General features: G+C 38.2%; 2 protein-coding genes across 7 annotated transcripts in view; one reads left to right on the top strand and one right to left on the bottom strand.

Annotated features, from left to right (window-relative positions):
• Positions 1 to 7: 7 nt before the first annotated feature.
• LOC129771921 (uncharacterized) lies at positions 8 to 647 on the top strand. The gene has a single exon (XM_055776070.1). The coding sequence runs from the start codon at positions 8 to 10 to the stop codon at positions 617 to 619; it is 612 nt and encodes a 203-aa protein (XP_055632045.1). The 3' UTR covers positions 620 to 647.
• Positions 638 to 17,565, bottom strand: part of LOC129771884 (chaoptin) — a 36,691-nt gene continuing 19,763 nt past the window's right edge. For all 6 annotated transcript variants that reach the window (XM_055776026.1, XM_055776034.1, XM_055776003.1 and 3 more), the window contains 3 exons: positions 8,051 to 8,195; positions 7,897 to 7,989; positions 638 to 7,835 (listed from right to left, as the gene is read on the bottom strand). In XM_055776026.1, coding sequence (XP_055632001.1) covers positions 4,113 to 7,835; positions 7,897 to 7,989; positions 8,051 to 8,195 — 3,961 coding nt within the window. In that variant the 3' untranslated portion in view covers positions 638 to 4,112. The remainder of the gene's footprint in view (positions 7,836 to 7,896; positions 7,990 to 8,050; positions 8,196 to 17,565) is intronic.

Genomic DNA, 17,565 nt, shown 5'->3' with positions numbered 1-17,565 from the left:
GCATCAAATGGAGCGAAGTGCAGCAGAAAAAATAGAGCATGCTATCGGCGATTGTGTTGCTTCCAAGAATTGGAAAAAAGTGATAGACCTAGGTCAGGCACTACCGATTGATAAACGCGTGAAATTCCTCTGGGTATGGCCCCGTCAACAGGACCTCCATAGGATACGCATCGGGTTAAACGATTTGAATATCAGTCGCGTGATAAGCATTGGCTGCGGAACAGGATTGTTGGAATGGTTGATCACTAGAGCAACAGGTGTAGCCGTAGCAGGCGTTGAAAAGGATGAAAACTGGTGGCGATCAAAGTATGCGACGAAAACTTACATACCAATGATGTTTGCGGAAGGTCTGTCGAATGTGATAGATGGTCAAGGGCAACTACGATGGCATGCTATGATGTTCTGCTATTTCAACGACGGTGGCGCATTTCGTGAATACGTGCAAGAATTTGGTGGCAGTTTTGTAATAATAATCGGACCTGCAGAGGGTAGGGGAGTTCATACGGATCCGCTTCCTTTTCAACCTAATTTCCCCGCCGAACAGAACTGGGAAAGGGTGCAGTCATTCAAGGTTGGTAGTGAAAACTTGAACCATTTGGTGATTTATCAACGGCAGTAGAATAAAACAATATTAGAGGACATTTTCACATTGGTGTTTTATTTTTAAACGAAAAAAGTACAGAAAAGTGTTGTTCCAGCGTGTGACACTGTTCATTCGAGCACCTCACAACAATATGTTGATTTTGCTTGCGTTCATAGAGCTATTCAACAAATAACGGATTTCGCGCCAACTTGTCTATGGGATTGGCGTGACCCCTCTCAGAACTTAATGAAACTTTCTGGGCGTGAAGACCTTACCTAATTAAGCAACTTGACATACTTATACAGTTTACCGAAAATTTATCTAGACTAATATATGGAAAGGGCCAAATTTTATAAAAAAAATTTTGCTCGAAAATGGCAAGTTCTACAAAAAAGTGATCTATGAACTCTTCCATAAAATAATTGAATTTTCAGAAAAAATACTCAAAAAAATTTGAAAAATTGAAAAAATAGATTTCAGGAAGTAAAAGTCGATTTTCTCAAAATGGTCATCTCAGGTTTTGATGAAATGGTAGATAAATATGTGCCCTACAACTCTTCCATACTTTTTCTAATAAAAACAAGATTTTTTCTCGAAAATTCTCTATTTATTTTCTGGGTGTACAGTTATAGAAAAAATCAGCTGGTGGCCCTTGGGTGCTAATGTACAATATGTTTCAATTCAGAGAAAATCAGCAGTTCTCAAACAATAGCCATCTACCTTAAATCTCTTGATCGGTCGGTCAGGTATCGAACAGTTGTTGTAGATTTAGGTATTTATTGAGAGTCACTGTAAGTCACTTTAGATTTGATAATAAGAAATGGATTGTATAGATACCCGAAGGATGAAAAAAATGGCTCTGCAGTTATTTGAAAATTACCAGTCGTGACCGGCAGCAAATGTAAAGTGGCGGAAAAAAGGTAGCATTATTTTTTTTTTATCTGTATTATAGTGATTTTCAACTCATTTGGCTGGTTCGTCACTTGTACTTCCATTTTTGAAGAATGTCGGGAGTGAGAATTGAACTCGTGACCTTCAGCGTGAGAGGCATGGATGTTACCACTACGCCAGATCGCCTCCAGGTAGCATTATTTTGTTTCTGCGTAATCATCAGAATTCAACAAAGAAAAGTGTGACATTGTTTAGCAACATGAGTGATCTCCAGGATTTGCAAAGATTACAAATGCAGTGCTGGTATTAACAACCCCAAGTGTAATCGTAATAAACTACGTCGGTTAAGATCAACAATAATAGAGAAAATACGTTTACTGGGATATACCCATCCGTTGGATGATACAATGTGAATTTGTGAATCTTGTTTGGCAGTGATTTGGCGCAATAAGTGTGTTCCAAAGAAAAAACGACGTATAGATGAGGATAAAACTAACCAAAATATTGAACATCCATCAAATGGTCTGGAGTTCGATGATGCAGAAGATATGTAAATGAGTAGAGTACATGTGGTAGTGTTGGCAATAGTTGCTTCAGTATTGGCTGCATGGAGTAATGCCAAAACTGATACCATTGTACTTATGAGAATGGTGCCAATGCTGATGCATTTGCCGATACAACCGCATCTATCCTACAATGATTTTACTTTCTTACAGTAGCAACTCATTATAACTTACTTATCATTCAATGTTATATTTCAGAAGTGGTACTGTCGAAGTAAAGTCTTCAAAATCCTCAACCATCGACAAACATTCTTTTTTTTTGTTTTTTTTTAGAAGAGGTATCGTATCGTCATCTACATCGGTGCAGTCAATTATTTCAGTCGATCAGGCTCGTTTAATGTGGATAAATTTAACAGTATTGCTTCAACGTGAAAGTATCTCCGATATTATCAAGGATTATGAGAAGTTTGGGCTAACGACTTCAAAAATCAGCGGAACAGTGCGGAAAAATATGTTCGGTTTGAAGGCTTCAGACATTATGTAAGACAGACGCTTTGAATTGAAAGAGAACACTTGATTTGGCTGATTTGGCTCGGAGCTTTGAGCATAGAAGTGAAACAACTCAAATTCGAGTACCCGAGATGCCTGGGTATAAATTTGGCACCCCATTTTTTATTTTTTTAAATTAAAAGAATCGTCCTGAAATCACGGAAAATGTATTTTTTTGGCATATTCATACAAAATAGAAGTGAAGTACACTATCTTACGTAAATTAACTCAATGTTGACGAAAAAGCATGCAATTTTACAAAACAATGAGGAACAAAAAAAAGATTTTTTCAAGAAAAAGTGAACAAATTTCATCTCGATTTATTTCTTACTAAAAAAATTAAAGTAAAGTAAAATTTTGCTGCATGGGCATGCAATACTTAGCATAGTGTATCATCAACACTATGTTTACATTGGGCTGCCAAATTACCCGCATACGGAATTTTCACTTTGGAATGAAATCTATGAAATTTGTGATTAAAATCTCGATAAACTTACTCGAATTCATTGGAGAACATAAATTTCTTGATCCAAATCAGCTTTAATATTTAAAATTGGCTCACTATTCGATTTTTGATGATTTTTCAAAAGACGCACATGAAAAATTTTCAAGATTTCAAAAACAACAAAACTTTATATTTTTTTAAAAATACGGATATTTTGGGTTTTTGGCATTTGGCAAAATGCCTTTGAAAATTTTTCGATTTTGGCAAATGCCGGGTTTGCCACCCGCACACTACGCCTCTGCCTACGGGGTACCGAATTCGTACCAGTTCCTCTATGATTTGAAATAAAGACATCTGAAACACTTATTTAACATTTTCATTATTATTTTTTTTTAAATTTTGGATTGGCTTTCTGCACAGAAAAAAAACTTAATTTCAATAAAATATTGAAAAAGTTTCTGTAAGTAAAACTTTTTTGCCTTGTTGTACGTACAAGTTGCGATGTATGGAAGAGTTGTCTACCATTTCATCAAAATTTGAGATGACCATTTTAAGAAAATCGACATTTAGTTTTTGAAATAGATTTTTTTCAGTGTAAGATTTCTAAAAATATTTTTTTAGTATTTTTTTCTGAAAATTCAATTATTTTCCTAAACTTTTCCATAGATCTCTTTTTTGTAGGACCATTTTCGAGTAAAAAAAATTTTTAAAAAAATGATCAAAAATATTTGACCCTTTCTATATGTTAGTCTAGATAAATTTTCGGAAAACTAAGTATGCCAAGTTGCTCAATAAGGCGGGGTCTTCACGCCCAGAATGTTTCATTCAATTTTGATAGGGGCACGCCAACATCTGATCGAGTTGGCTCGAAATCCGTCAAATGCATGCGTACAACCGGAAAGGATCCGTCGCGGCATGGTCCTACCGATTTGACTTATTAAATAAATTTGAGCATTAGATTCAATCACGCACTAACACTGCAGACTAATATTTTTTTCTCAGTGACAAGAGTTGGCAGTTTTTTCGCACTTTTTTACTATCGGCTTTGTTTAAAAATAAAGAACATTGTACTCTGTAACTATAAATAAGTTAAGGGCTAGAAGAAAATCTCAGTAAAGGGGGATGAAGGCACACGCTCAGACTATCGGTAGGCTTTATCGTCTTGGTACGCCATGTAAGGATTCTGGGCAGAGTGGACTGAATGTAGCGAAGCAGCAGAATGGTGCGATGGTGGTGGCATTATGTGCTGATTTTGATATTGGTACGGAATTCGTCCGATTGTGGAGTAATTTGGCCTAGGTTGATTATCTGGTGATGAACTCTGTTTGTAAGGCAGGGTAGCATAGGGAGCCACGATTGGGTAGATCGGGGTACCCTTACCGTTTTTGTAATTAACCTGCATTCCATTTGGATGCATCGTGGACATTCCGATCGGGGGGCCTCGGTACGTATCATTGTTCATTTTCAGTCTGCATATACAGATGATGATAATGAGCAGGAAGATGAAAACGATAACTCCACCCACGATTCCAATAATCAGCGTATCATCGTTGGTTATGGGCATTTGCTTCATTGGAGGCATTTTCGTTTTGGCTTTAACCTTTGTCGTTGGCGCCACACTCCAAATTATGTCCTGTTCGGTGGTTGGAGTCACCTTCGTGATCACTTGTGTATATTCCGATGTATAGTTGGTGAAAGTAATCGTTGACGTTCTGCTGGTGGTTGTTGTTGTTGTTTGTTTCTTTTGATCACAAACTAGTTCATTATCGCCAACTTCCACCAACAATCGACCTTGTACATTTTCCGGAGACGAACATCTCACGTCCATAATTTTGGCAGCTATAATCCATCGGCGGAATGCTCGAGCTTGACAGTCACACTGGATAGGATTGGTGTTGAGTCCAGCAATGGTAAGACTATTTTTGCGATCATCCATTGATCCTAGGAAGGGTTGTGTCAGCGTGGTTATTTTCGATCCGGATATGTCCAAGTCAATGTGTGCTGAACGTGGCAGCGGTAACAGGAGTGCTGTGGGTAACGTTGTCAAAGAGGTATTCTTCAGACTGACACTTAAAAATTTGTTCCTCAATCCGGCGAAACTTCCAGAAGAGAGACTTTGTAGCATGTTTCCGTACAATCCGAGATTGCTTAGCTTTGGATGTTCTATAACCTGTAACTGATCCGATTCCAGCACCGTGTCTTTCACCTCAATGTCAAGCGATGCCAGCGATGGAAGCTCCTGAAGAATCCCTTGAACGTCAATGTAACCTAATTTGGCGAAGTTGTAAGCCTCTAATACGGACAAACTACTGAGCGGCTTAAAGGCGTTCTTTTCCAGTCTGGTAATTTCGGAAAGATCTTTGATTTTTAGTGTCCTTAGGGCTTCCAGCGAGTCGAACGCATGTGTAACGATTGTTTTGATGGGATTGTTCGACAAATCGAGATAGCTCAACAAACTGAGTTTGGGCCAAATCTGATTCATACCGTCGATATTCTCGAGTTTATTGAATGAAACATCCAACACCTGGAGCAGAGTGGTCTTTTCAAAAACGCGTTCCCCTATAGAGCTGATATTATTCATGGACAGATTTAACGACTGAAGGTACGGTGTCTCAAGAATTGGCAGCCGCTCTATGCCTGTGTGAGCCAAATTCAGATGTCTAGTTGTTTTCGGTTGCTCCAACAGAATCTTGGTGGCTTGTTCCGACATCGGATTGAACGAGAAGTCGATATTCTTGATATTGGTCATCACCATGTGCGTGTTTGTGGCGGGGATATCCTTCAGCTGGTTATAGCTCATATCCAGCTTGTAAATAGTGTCATGCTGGTCTTTCAATGCGCCTAACGGAATCGATCGGAAACTATTGTTCGTCAGAATTAAGTTTTCAACCTTTTGAATACGGCTTTTGTCGAAGATTCCTTCCGGGAGCTCTTGTAGCGCATTATGGCTCAGATCTAGTTTCTCAATACGGATCAGTCCTTCGAAAACTCGCTCCGTCAGTCGTTCAAGCTTGTTGCCGCTCAAGTCCACTATCTGCAGTTGCGTTGAATTGTGGAACGCCATATCACTCACTATCTCGATCTGGTTCCTAGCGAAGTAAAGCTCTCGTAGATTCGCGAATCGCGCATAGTCCAACTGATCGATTGCTATCAGCTGATTATTGCTCAGATCGATCACTTCCAGAAAATCCAACGAATTGATCAACTCGGGACTGAATCGCTGCAGTTTGTTATTTGCTAGGAAAATTTTTCGCAGTCTTGGGTGAATTTTAAATGTGTTTGGTCCGAAAACACCAATTTCGTTATCCGAAAGATCGAGTGTCTCCATTGCGGTTTCACTGTTGAATATATCGGCTCTCAGCTCGATCAGTTTGTTTCCGCGCAGGTTTAGCGTTCTCAGGTTGACCGTGTTGATGAAGGACCGGGATTTGATGGTCGTGATTTCATTGTGCGAAATGTCCACATTGAACAGATTGTTCAGAGCCATGAATGTATTCTCCTCAATCATCTTCAAATGGTTGTGGTTCAAAAGAATAATTCTCAGTTCCGTATTATTGTGGAAAAGATCCGCTTGAATCGTTTTTATTCCGTTGTTGCTAATATCGATTACCTGCAGTTTGTTCAGCGGATAAATCATAGTCCTGGTGATTTGGGTGATATGCTCATTTCCGCTCATGTTCAAGTACAGAAGATTGCCCAGTTTGTGGAAAGCATCCACCGTCAAGTCATCGATACTGTTAGAGCTGATGTCTAATCGCCTGAGTTTGGGGAGATCAATCTTACGGAACGTTGAAATTTTGTTATACGACATTTTTATCTCCAGTAGAGTGCTGTCCAGTCCCGCGAATGTGTCCTCACTGATGACTCCCAAACTGTTGCCAGAGATGTCCAGGTATATCAATTTCTTGAACGAAGTAAAACTGTTGGCAGGGAATTCACGGATCACATTTCGTGACAGCGATAGATAGCGAATATTTTCCGGCTGAATTGATTTCAAAATGTTAGACGATAGGGCAGCAACGCGGTTGAAGTCCAGATACAAGTTGGAGAGCCGAGGCAACCGTCCCAATGCACTCCCGGGAATCAACAAAATGTTATTATCTCGCAAGATCAGTGTCTGCAGATTGTCCAAACCCTCGAAGGCATCGTCTTCGATTGTGCGAAGTGAGTTCAAGCTGAGATCCAAATATTTCAAGAGCGATTGTTCGCGGAAAGTTCCCGGAAGCACGGAAGCAATTATATTACGGCTGATGTCCAATATCTGCAGGTTCTTCAACAGCTGTAGGTGCTTCGATTCCAGTTTGTCGATATTGTTCAGGGAAAGATTCAGCACTTTGAGAGACTCAATAGAGCTCAAAGCGGCGGAAGGAATTTCTCCAATCAAATTGTCCGATAGATCCAATTTCTGAATCGCATCCGAACCCATGAAAGCTCGTTCATCCACGCTATTGATCAGATTTCCTGCCAGTAGTAGTTCCTTCATTGTTTGTAGGTTGGAGAACGCATTCGGTTTCAAACTGTGGATTCGGTTGTAGCGCAAATCAATCCGATCGATTTTATTGGCGAAGGCAAATGAATCGGACGAAATATTCTCGATGAAGTTATTCCTCAAGGAAATTATTCTAAGAGATGGCAGGTCTTTGAAGGAAGTTGCTGGTACAGTGGACAGTTTGTTGCCATCCAGTTGGATTTCCTGCAGCTTTCGACATCCCAGGAAGATTCCTTCATCAAGGGCCATTATCTGGTTGAAGGAGATGTCGAGGATTTTTACGTTTTTCAATGCTTGCAGCTCAGTGGTTGAGAAGATTGGATTCAGATTGTCTCCTAGAAGGTTGTTTGCCAAGCGTAGTTCGCTAACGTATTCCTGTTGAAATAGAAGATAATGAGAATTTACAAAAAAAAAACCTAACAGTTAAATGACTTACGCCTATCACAGAGAAGGACTTTTCGGGAATCGTTCGTATTCCATTGTTCGAAAAATCCAAGCGTCTTATTGAAGCACTCAGCATCGATAGGTCCTGTAACGATAGACAAGTTAATGATGAACGATGTTGGAAATTTGGAATAAATTGTTTATACTGGAATCAAGTGATGCCCACTGTTGCGATGTGAAAATGAGATGATCGGTAGGCCGGAAGGGAATCCACCTGATAGGGCCGTACGTTCACAGTCAACGGCGATGAATCCATACTGGCTGTTGTTTCCAACCGCTTCGATGTTACATCTGGAGGAAAAGCATACAAAAAATAGAAATATTAGGTTGTGCCTTGCATTCCAGAATACTTCACATATACTCAGATAATGTTTGCATTAAAAAAAAACGGAGTTTTTAGGGATGGTGATAAAAAAACTAAAACAAATAATTGAGTTTGATAAATTTCCCATGGAAGATAATTATATTATTCTACGCCCTTGCGATTGGCCAGAACATGAGCCAATGGCGGACAAAAACATGCGTATAGGCAAATTTTTGAATTCTTTCTTCGTTTTATTTATCAATTCCTTCTCAGTTCTCGCGACAAAATTGTTAGAGTAGATCTAAGGGCGGGTTTAGACTAGTTATATATTCATATGTAGAAATATGATGAGATTTATAGAAATCGCATCAACTGTTTACACTAGCGTGAACTTCTATAATGAATATATACATATTCTCGGTGAATTTATTCACCTGAAGTAGAACTGCATGCAACTTTAGTGATTTCTCACCAGTGAGAAATTCACAAACGTTTACATATGCTGAATTTATTCAAGTTATATATACCTCGAATAAGTGTATCATATTTATTCTCACCCGTTTACACCTATATTCACGTGAATAAATCCATCTATAGCTATAGATCTCCCTAATGTAAACCCGCCATAACGCTTCAAGTTTGCCCAGAAATTCTCGATGGGACGCAGCAGGGGGAAGTTGAGCGGGCACCTCTTGGGGAACTTGGTGTGTGAAATAAACTTCACTTCCTTCGTGGGAGAAGTAAAATACGAAGTGCCCTGCCAGTTGTTTGCCATCCAGGGTGAGATAGGTCTCGTCGCCCATCAGTACTTCCACGTCGCGATCGGCCGGGAAAATCGACTTGACCATCTTATTCAGTCGCTGCAGCTGCATTATTGCCTGCAGTTCCGAGACCAGTGGACGTAACTGTGGATTCAGCCGTCCGGAACCGGGTGTTCTTTCGATGATCTGATTGTTGTCCAATAGTGCCAAGATGTTGTAGATGCCGACGCGGCGAAGTACAGTTCTTTGAACGCGCACACTTCTGAACGGAGTAGCTTCACTCTTTTCGTCATCACGGTTAGAGTTCGACTGATAGAGCTGTCATTTTTTTTCTGCTGATTCATGGGTTACTATGATTGATGCTGCATGGGTAGTTTCGTCAGTGCGTGTGAAGGTAAACCCATGAAAAATCGGCATTGTTTGCACATTTTTAATGCAAACGTTATTGGGCTATGTTGCGTGCCGATTTTGGAAGAACAAAATCATAATTTTTATAGACAGACATACATTTATTCAATTTTATATGTACAGTTTTATTCCTCAATCTTTAGCCATTCTTCATGCAGATTAAAAATTCAACCCCACCATAATGTTTGCCTTCTCGTCGAAAACTGTTCATGGTATTTTTTTATGTTGTCCAGAGAATCAAAGTTTTTGTCATTGAAGGAATTTTGAGTCCTGAACCTGTGATGATCTGAGGGTGTAGAAACCGATTAGTTCAGCTGAAGATTTATTGTGTAATTTATCGAGACATAAAGTCTAACTCAACATGCTTCTCACGCAGACTAACTCACTAGGTTTGCCCTGAATCGCTGCCTCAAATTTCTCCAGTTGCTATCAATACTTGTGGAAGTTTATCGACTAGTTACTTGGTAAAAGTTTATTATCCGACTTAGGGGTTAGCTAATGGTCGGTTATTTCGCGTACATCAAGATTTTGACGTAGAATTACGTCTTTCGGGAACATATTGGAGTACAAGTTGAAAATCGAAAATCGAACACATCGTGAAAATTGTCCAATTTCAAACGCTTATTGCTCAGTCATTTCATGATGGATTGATGAAATTTTTGCGTCAATAGATTTCGGCACTCAATAACAATGTTTTATATTAAATAAAATAATATATGTCATTAAACTAACTATCGAGCAATGAAAAATCTCAACCCCTATCCCAACGGAGATACCCACTTCTGATTGGTCGAAATTTACGACACATGCGGCGGGTCCCTAACAGAGACATCGAAATCATGCTGCCTGGGTGAACTCGGCATTGCAAATACATAAAAGTAGTCGGGGGCATTCTTATATTGCAATAATGATTATTGATACAAATTATTCCAGCAAATAAAATTTAAACTTTAATGTTGGTTGCTTCGTGAAATTTCACATCAATGACCGATCGTGTATTGTGAAAAATGTAACACAAGTGTAAGTGTAAAATTGTATATCGTAGCAGTTGTGTTAAAAATGACTTGATATATGAAACGATTTATTTAAATTTTCATAAATCAAAACCAAGGTGTGTTCTCGCTCGAGAACAGGTCGTTTGGTCTTGTGTCTTGTGGGTCTCCCGAAGTGGTTTTACTGGATTTGAGAGAGAATTTGTTCACGAATTGTTAGATAAGAATTGAACCAGTTTAAGAGTTCTTGTTCCATTCCTATTTTCTCTAATTTGAAGAGTAGTAATGGAATATCGATGCTGTCAAATACTTTACTAAAGTCGGTGTAAAGAGCTTCTACGTGTTTGCCATTTTCCATTGCATTCATAATAGAAGTCCCAAATGCCAACAGATTAGTTGCAGTTGAGCGACCTTTCAAGAAGCCATGTTGCATACTCGTTATTGTATTCTTTACTTGTTGGAAGACTTTTCATCCACTATTGCTTCGAATAGCTTAGGAATGCAAAATGTAATGGCAATTCCACGATAATTACCTACGCCAGGTTTAGCGCCTGATTTGAAGGTAGGTACCGAGAAGATTGTTTCCATTTTTCTGGGAATATTCCAGTTCGTAGTGACATATTGAAAATGCAGTGTAAGGGAAGAGTGAGTTTCTCAGCTAGGTTCTTCAGGAATACAGATGCTATTCCGTCAGGTTCTGATCCTTTCGGTCCGTCTAATTTCTTTAATGCATGGCATATTTCTTGCTGTGAAAGCCGATATGTCATTTGGATATTCCGGTAGAAATGAAAAGTAGTCCCGATCGCATATATACTCAGATAATCGAAAAATATAATAGCTTAATGATGATTAACCCTTCGATCAAACATTTATCGGCATCATGTTATTACTATTTGTAAATAATTATTATGTAAATGTTTGTTGGCTCTTGCAAGCTGCAAAAATGAGGCGGGCGATAATAAACGATCAGCAGAGCAGCAGAAAGGAGGCTGCTGCGGCTTTACCGCTGAGGTCATATCGTGATGAATAATAGGGAAATGTTTCTACCGTTTACAAGTTTTACAATGTGCTTAAAATTTTCCTTATCAACAAAGCGAAATAAGAACAAAATATTTGACCCCAGCCTTAAATGCCCCTTTTTTTCAATCATATTTTCACGACTGGTCTTCGATGTCGAGATCACAACTGAATGATTTATTATCTGATCCGTTATGTTCAGTATGTTTTCCTGAGTTTATGTTTATAAATATAAACTGTTATAAGCCATTAAATTCCATGCATTTGTTTCGGTTTCTTTGTATTTCAATTATAGCTGGGTCATGAACACCGCATACGGAATTCCATTGCCAGCTTATCACTGAAGATCATTTACCCCATCCACAAACAGTGTGGGCGGTAACACGTTTAACCGAAACGATTCGCCATATGGCACGAAGCTCTTCACGGCTGGTTTCTTCTTTCACTCTGCTGTGCAAATAAACCCGTCGATCTCTCCTCCATTGAAAGCACGCCAGGCATAACTGTTTTGAATTGATTGTAGAATTCAACGAACAACAGTCAAATTATAGTAAAAATGCATCACGGAACGGATTTTGGGCAAAAATCATTTCCAAACATGATCGATTCGAAAGTACTCGAAAATAAGCGAGGCTAAAAGCGTACGTTATTACTGATCACGCCTATCCTCACAGTGAAGCGAACATCTGCTAATATTCATTGCATACATATATGGAAATAATTTGAATTGGTCAGACTCACTAAAAAGTCATTGATCGACCATGGTCAGCAGTGTTTGCATTCGCAAGCCGACATTTTCTTCATGAACTCCGAAGTAATTTTCACAATAAATTAATTGACTGCATTCGAACGAGTGCGATTTGATACTCACCCCAGTCTTTATGTATTGTGCTTATACAAATCGTATCGCATAACTAACGAATCGATGAGCACAATTTGTTTTCACATATGACAACAATCAATGTCATAATGTGAATTTGAAATATGGATATTAATCACAGCGACATTCTAATTGTTCATGTTCAGCAGCACGAAAAAAAACATATTCAGTCGCAATGAGGATGTTTTTTTTCTTGCTCAAATTTGACATAATTATCGATGTAATTGATTGATAGTTCTCGCAATGAAAAACAAAGCCACTGTTGGTTGGGGTTAGATAATTATTTCATAGCCTCACGCCATTATATACGATTTCGTCACCTCACAGCACATTGTACAATGGGGGCAATGTACGTTCCGCTTGTTTGGCGTTTTGAAAAATGATGCACAGAATGTTGAACCAATTTGTTAAATATTCTGAACGGCACATTTCTTTCGAATGCCGTTATGGAAGCCGTCTTCCCGTCACGTCTAGTACATGTATAAACTGACCAGACGTCCCACATTTCAACAAAATCTCCCGCGTAAGATTACGTCCCGCATTTGGCAAAAGAAACGAAAATGTCCCGCGATATCAATATATTTCAATATTACAATTTGATCATGTTGATTTTCTTAAATGGATGAACCTCAGAATAACTTATTTGGCAGACTGTTCAAAAGCGCTTCTTATGCATCCAAAGATTAATACGTTGAGCTGGTTTCATCGCACCGACAGCAACAAAATTAGAAAATGTTTTTCATAAAAGTCCCCTATTGATCCGCAGGGACCAACGTGAGTCAGACGAAAAGTTCATCTTTGGTCCCCTAGCTCGGTTAGGACTTAACGTGTTAAATAAGCCGGAATAACTAGTGTATACGAGACAGGAAGAGACGGGGTTGTTTGATGAAGTATCGTAAATGAAACGATTGGCGACCTTATGGAAGTTGGCCGGAACCTCAACTATGGCCGATGAGAAGATGTATGTCAGCGTGTTCTTCTACCTTTTCGTGGCTTTGGTGGTCGGCTATCTCTCCATTTTGGCCATTCGCCCAAAAGTTTTCTATCGGTCGCAGCTGTGATCAGTCAGTGATCTTTTGGCATAATGGACGGATCCCAGGTTCAACCACATCACCTTCGACACTTCCGGCAAGCACTTCGTACTGTATATCTCCCAATTTACCATATGACCCGAAAGAAGAGCGGCTTGGACATTCCCTTCTCGTTTGTCAGAGAATGACCTTCTCGGAGAACTTGATGTTGGGGATATATTCGTCGCCATCACTTATCAGGGAAACGTAAAGTATCCGGTCCCTTGCATTCGTTGGATTCTAGCATCAAGTACGTTTTGTCTTTCATCATGAGTACAAAAAGAAGTTTTTCACTTCTTTAACCGGAAAGAAGTTTTTCACCGGTACCTCAAGTTACTTCTTCTGAATGATCGCCTGCTGCTCAGATACGGTCGGTCTCGTCTGACGCTTCCGCATAAAAATTTCCATTTTGGCCAGATTCTCCTTCATCATTTGACCGGATGCTTCGATCTCCCGGCTTAAGGAGCGGCAGAGAGAGGATATTGTAAATACCAGATTGGCTATATCTGGCGGACACAAAGTGCCTCAGAATGTCCAACTCCTGCGCTGTGGGGTGGAGCTGGCAGTATGGAAAACTCATCAAGTTGCTTGACAGTGCTGCTGCTGCGAATCAACAGCCTTGAATCATTTTTGTTGTAGGCTTAATAAACCTAACATTTAAGGAAAATTTGTTCCATTAAATTATTTTTTGTAGCATTTTTTCATCGTCATCTCAAATTAGTCCATTTTGTAATGCATACGTTAACACTAAAATCGATGGAAAATGGATTGGAATTTTCGAGCATTCCATTGTAGAATTTGAATCGTGCTTACCAGACCCAAATGCTCTGTCCGAGTGAGAGATTTTCAGGCGTAAACAAAATCTAAACCACCGAAAAATCACAACTGAGTGATTACAGGTCAGGTTTAATTGCTAGGACACATGTTAAGTTAAGTTTCACGAACAAATGAGACTCTTTAAACTATGGTTTATGTTCACATAACGTTTTTTGTGTCCCGCGTTAGACCTCTGACCACCTGGTCACTTTATACATGTAAGATTTGGATAAATCGAAAAACCATAAGATTCTTCTGTTCACTAATTCAAAGTGAATTGTTGAAGTAGCATTCAAATCGTGTCCTCCCATCAATACGCATTTCCATATACACTGGATTATTTTATATAATTTTATTTTACGCGAGTTTTTTTTACGCGATTCTCTTGAAATTACGCGATTTAAGGCGTGGTGCACAAATTACGTAACGCTAAAAACATGGTTTTCGGAACAATCGAAGCAACTCCCCCCAGTGTTTTGGTGGCATTTCGTGTTTTCTTAAGCATTGAAAAAAGAGAAATGGGAAAGATAGATTGTTGGCTAGTACGGAAAATGAGTTAAATGTTATTTTAGACGACAAAAATTACAAAACTAGGCTATTTCGATTGCTTATGGTCTGCTCATCAAAACAAGCTATACAAATGATGATGATGATGATGATGATGACCCACCTCATACCCCTACAAAGGTTTGAACAGGTCGATTTATCATATAGATAGTATTTATGTTTGCATTTATGTTAAGAGACCAGCATTATAAAGCAAAGACAAAAACGAACTGACTCTGTTGCAGGCATGAATTTCTATTAATCGAACATTGGCGAAAACTGTAAAAAAAACAATGTTTCTATCCGTATCGACATTGGCACAATCATAGTCTCAACTTCAGATCCAAAGCTTTTCCAATGCCTGTCAAGAAATTTTCCAACCCGGGACGATCCTTGACTGATTGGGAATTTAACCCAATATCTAAAAGTGTCAACTAAGAACATATTAGAGATCTGGTACTATTCAGAAATACTCGATATAACCATCTTATGAAAAGATAGTTTACGACAACTCTGAATGAGCTATCCCCATTCCAGTTTCCGCTTCAGACCCCATATAGAATTTCATTGTGTATCAGTGTTCTGCCAGTGTTCACTATTAACATAGTCCAGACCTACCTAACGCGCGCGAGGCTCAAACTTTCGTGGACAACGCTCGTTATTATTTTTTACAATATACATTAACAACCAGGGGTATGACTAGAACGTCAAATCCCTCATATTGCCAATGTACCCAATATTACTGCGGTTCACTGACATTTTGGTTCTGTCAATTACTGTTGTTTACAACTCGGTCCGGTCGAATAGTGTCTAACTTTAAACTCCATGTTAAATGTGAACACCTCCATGTGAAGCCGAAATATGAAAATTGCTCATGCAGTTAGAAATAAAGCAGCGCTATCTCTGTGATTTCAACGATTTCAATCCTCGCAAATGATATGTTGGTAAACAAATGACACCATATTGCTTTTGATTTTGGGTAGCCTATATTCAATTGATGTCTAACCCCTGTTAACAACAAAGAAGAAAAAAAACATCATCATCATCAGTACGAACATGGTAGATTTACCTGTAAATGAATTTTGTAAATGTCAATCAATTATAAACATAAATAAATTATTAAGAAAATTTTCCTATGGAAACCTGTTTACAAAACAGATTTTACGTGTGGAATACACATTTTCCTAATCTCTGCCATTGTTGCCGCACGTTTTATTTCTCTGGGCATCGTATTGAAAAAAAATATACCTTTATGCAACAACGAATTCTGTGACCTACTAAACATAAAGTTTGGTGTTCTTGCATCATTCGCGTTTCTTGTATTGTATATTTGAACATCACTTCCTCTTTCAATTCGATAACACAAATATCGAGGCAGCATACCGTTTAAAATTTTAAAGATGAACACCATTGTCAAGTAATAAATTCTTTTCTTCACAGATATCTACTGTGGCGCGTCCAACATCAAACTAGAGGAAGTGTATCTACTACATCTTAAAATCAAACGCATTACTTTATTTTGCAAACGCTGCAATCTCGTTAATTGTGTATTGTTCGCAAGAAAGAAATCAAAGGTTTATACAAATTAATTTTATTGCTTACTGTCAGCTCTTTCTTCAAACGACACAAAACGTCGTACTTCTTGCCAATCTTCTTGATGACATTGTTAATGTGAGACTTAAAAAGTTAAATTGTCATCAATGCACTATGGTCCAGGAGGTGCATTTAAGTGGAAATTAGCATCTAGAGCTCGACAGTGATTCTCTAGACAAAAACTGTCTTCGACAAAGTTGTTACATATAATAGAGCGCTCATTTTTATGTTATCAAAAATAGGGTGACCAAAATTTTCGATGAAATGAAAAATCTAACTTTCTTATCTTTATAGATAGAGGTAAACATAGTTCGACAATATTGTAGCAATAGGTTATTTTAAGTAACTTTGTGGAACAATATTTCTTTCTATCTCTTCAAATAACCGATATAGCGCTTTTTCTCTAGGTTGAGTTAGGGTTACCATGAAAAAAAGGTTTTTTTGCTCTAACTTTTATATGTAAAATTCTACATCAAAACTGTCTTTGAATGATCTTTAGAGCTTTCCAATCCACGCATTTTACGGTGCATAACTTCTATGTATCTTAATGCTACTCAAAGTTATTGATGTTTTTTCCCCGAAAACACGACCTTTTCATTTGCTTGTCGTTCTTTTTGGGGCAAACATAATAAAAAATTATTGATGGCATTTTAAAGAGCACATTTGATTCTACATAAGGTGTAACTTCCAAAAAAGTGTTATTTTTTGTATTTGAGTAAATTAAATTTGAAATTATGAGTTTTTGCATATAAATGAACAAGTTGCAATTTTTCAATGCATATAGTAAGCGTAAACTTTAAAGCAGCATCACTTCAGTTCAGTCTTATAGCCACTCAACATGGAGGTTCAAAGAAGACACATATTTGTTTTTGTTTTCGGTGGACGAAATATAGAAGACGTTATACAATTATTACGAGAAAAATTTCTGACTATTTTCGTTTTCTACAATAAAATATATTTATTTATTGCGTAAAATGCGTGGATTGGAAAGCTCTAAAGATCATTCAAAGACAGTTTTGATGTAGAATTTTACATATAAAAGTTAGAGCAAAAAAACCTTTTTTTTCATGGTAACCCTAGCTCAACCTAGAGAAAAAGCGTCATATCGGTTATTTGAAAAGATAGAAAGAAATATTGTTCCACAAAGTTACTTAAAATAACCAGAGCTACAATATTGTCGAACTATGTTTACCTCTATCTATAAAGATAAGAAAGTTAGATTTTTAATTTCATCGTAAATTTTGGTCACCCTATTTTTGGTAACATAAAAATGA

The sequence above is a fragment of the Toxorhynchites rutilus genome, chromosome 1 (assembly GCF_029784135.1).
Source record: "Toxorhynchites rutilus septentrionalis strain SRP chromosome 1, ASM2978413v1, whole genome shotgun sequence".
NCBI classification, from domain to species: Eukaryota; Metazoa; Arthropoda; class Insecta; order Diptera; family Culicidae; genus Toxorhynchites; species Toxorhynchites rutilus.
The sequence above is the reverse complement of the archived record's forward strand: the minus strand, read 5'-3'. Positions and strand labels throughout refer to the sequence as shown.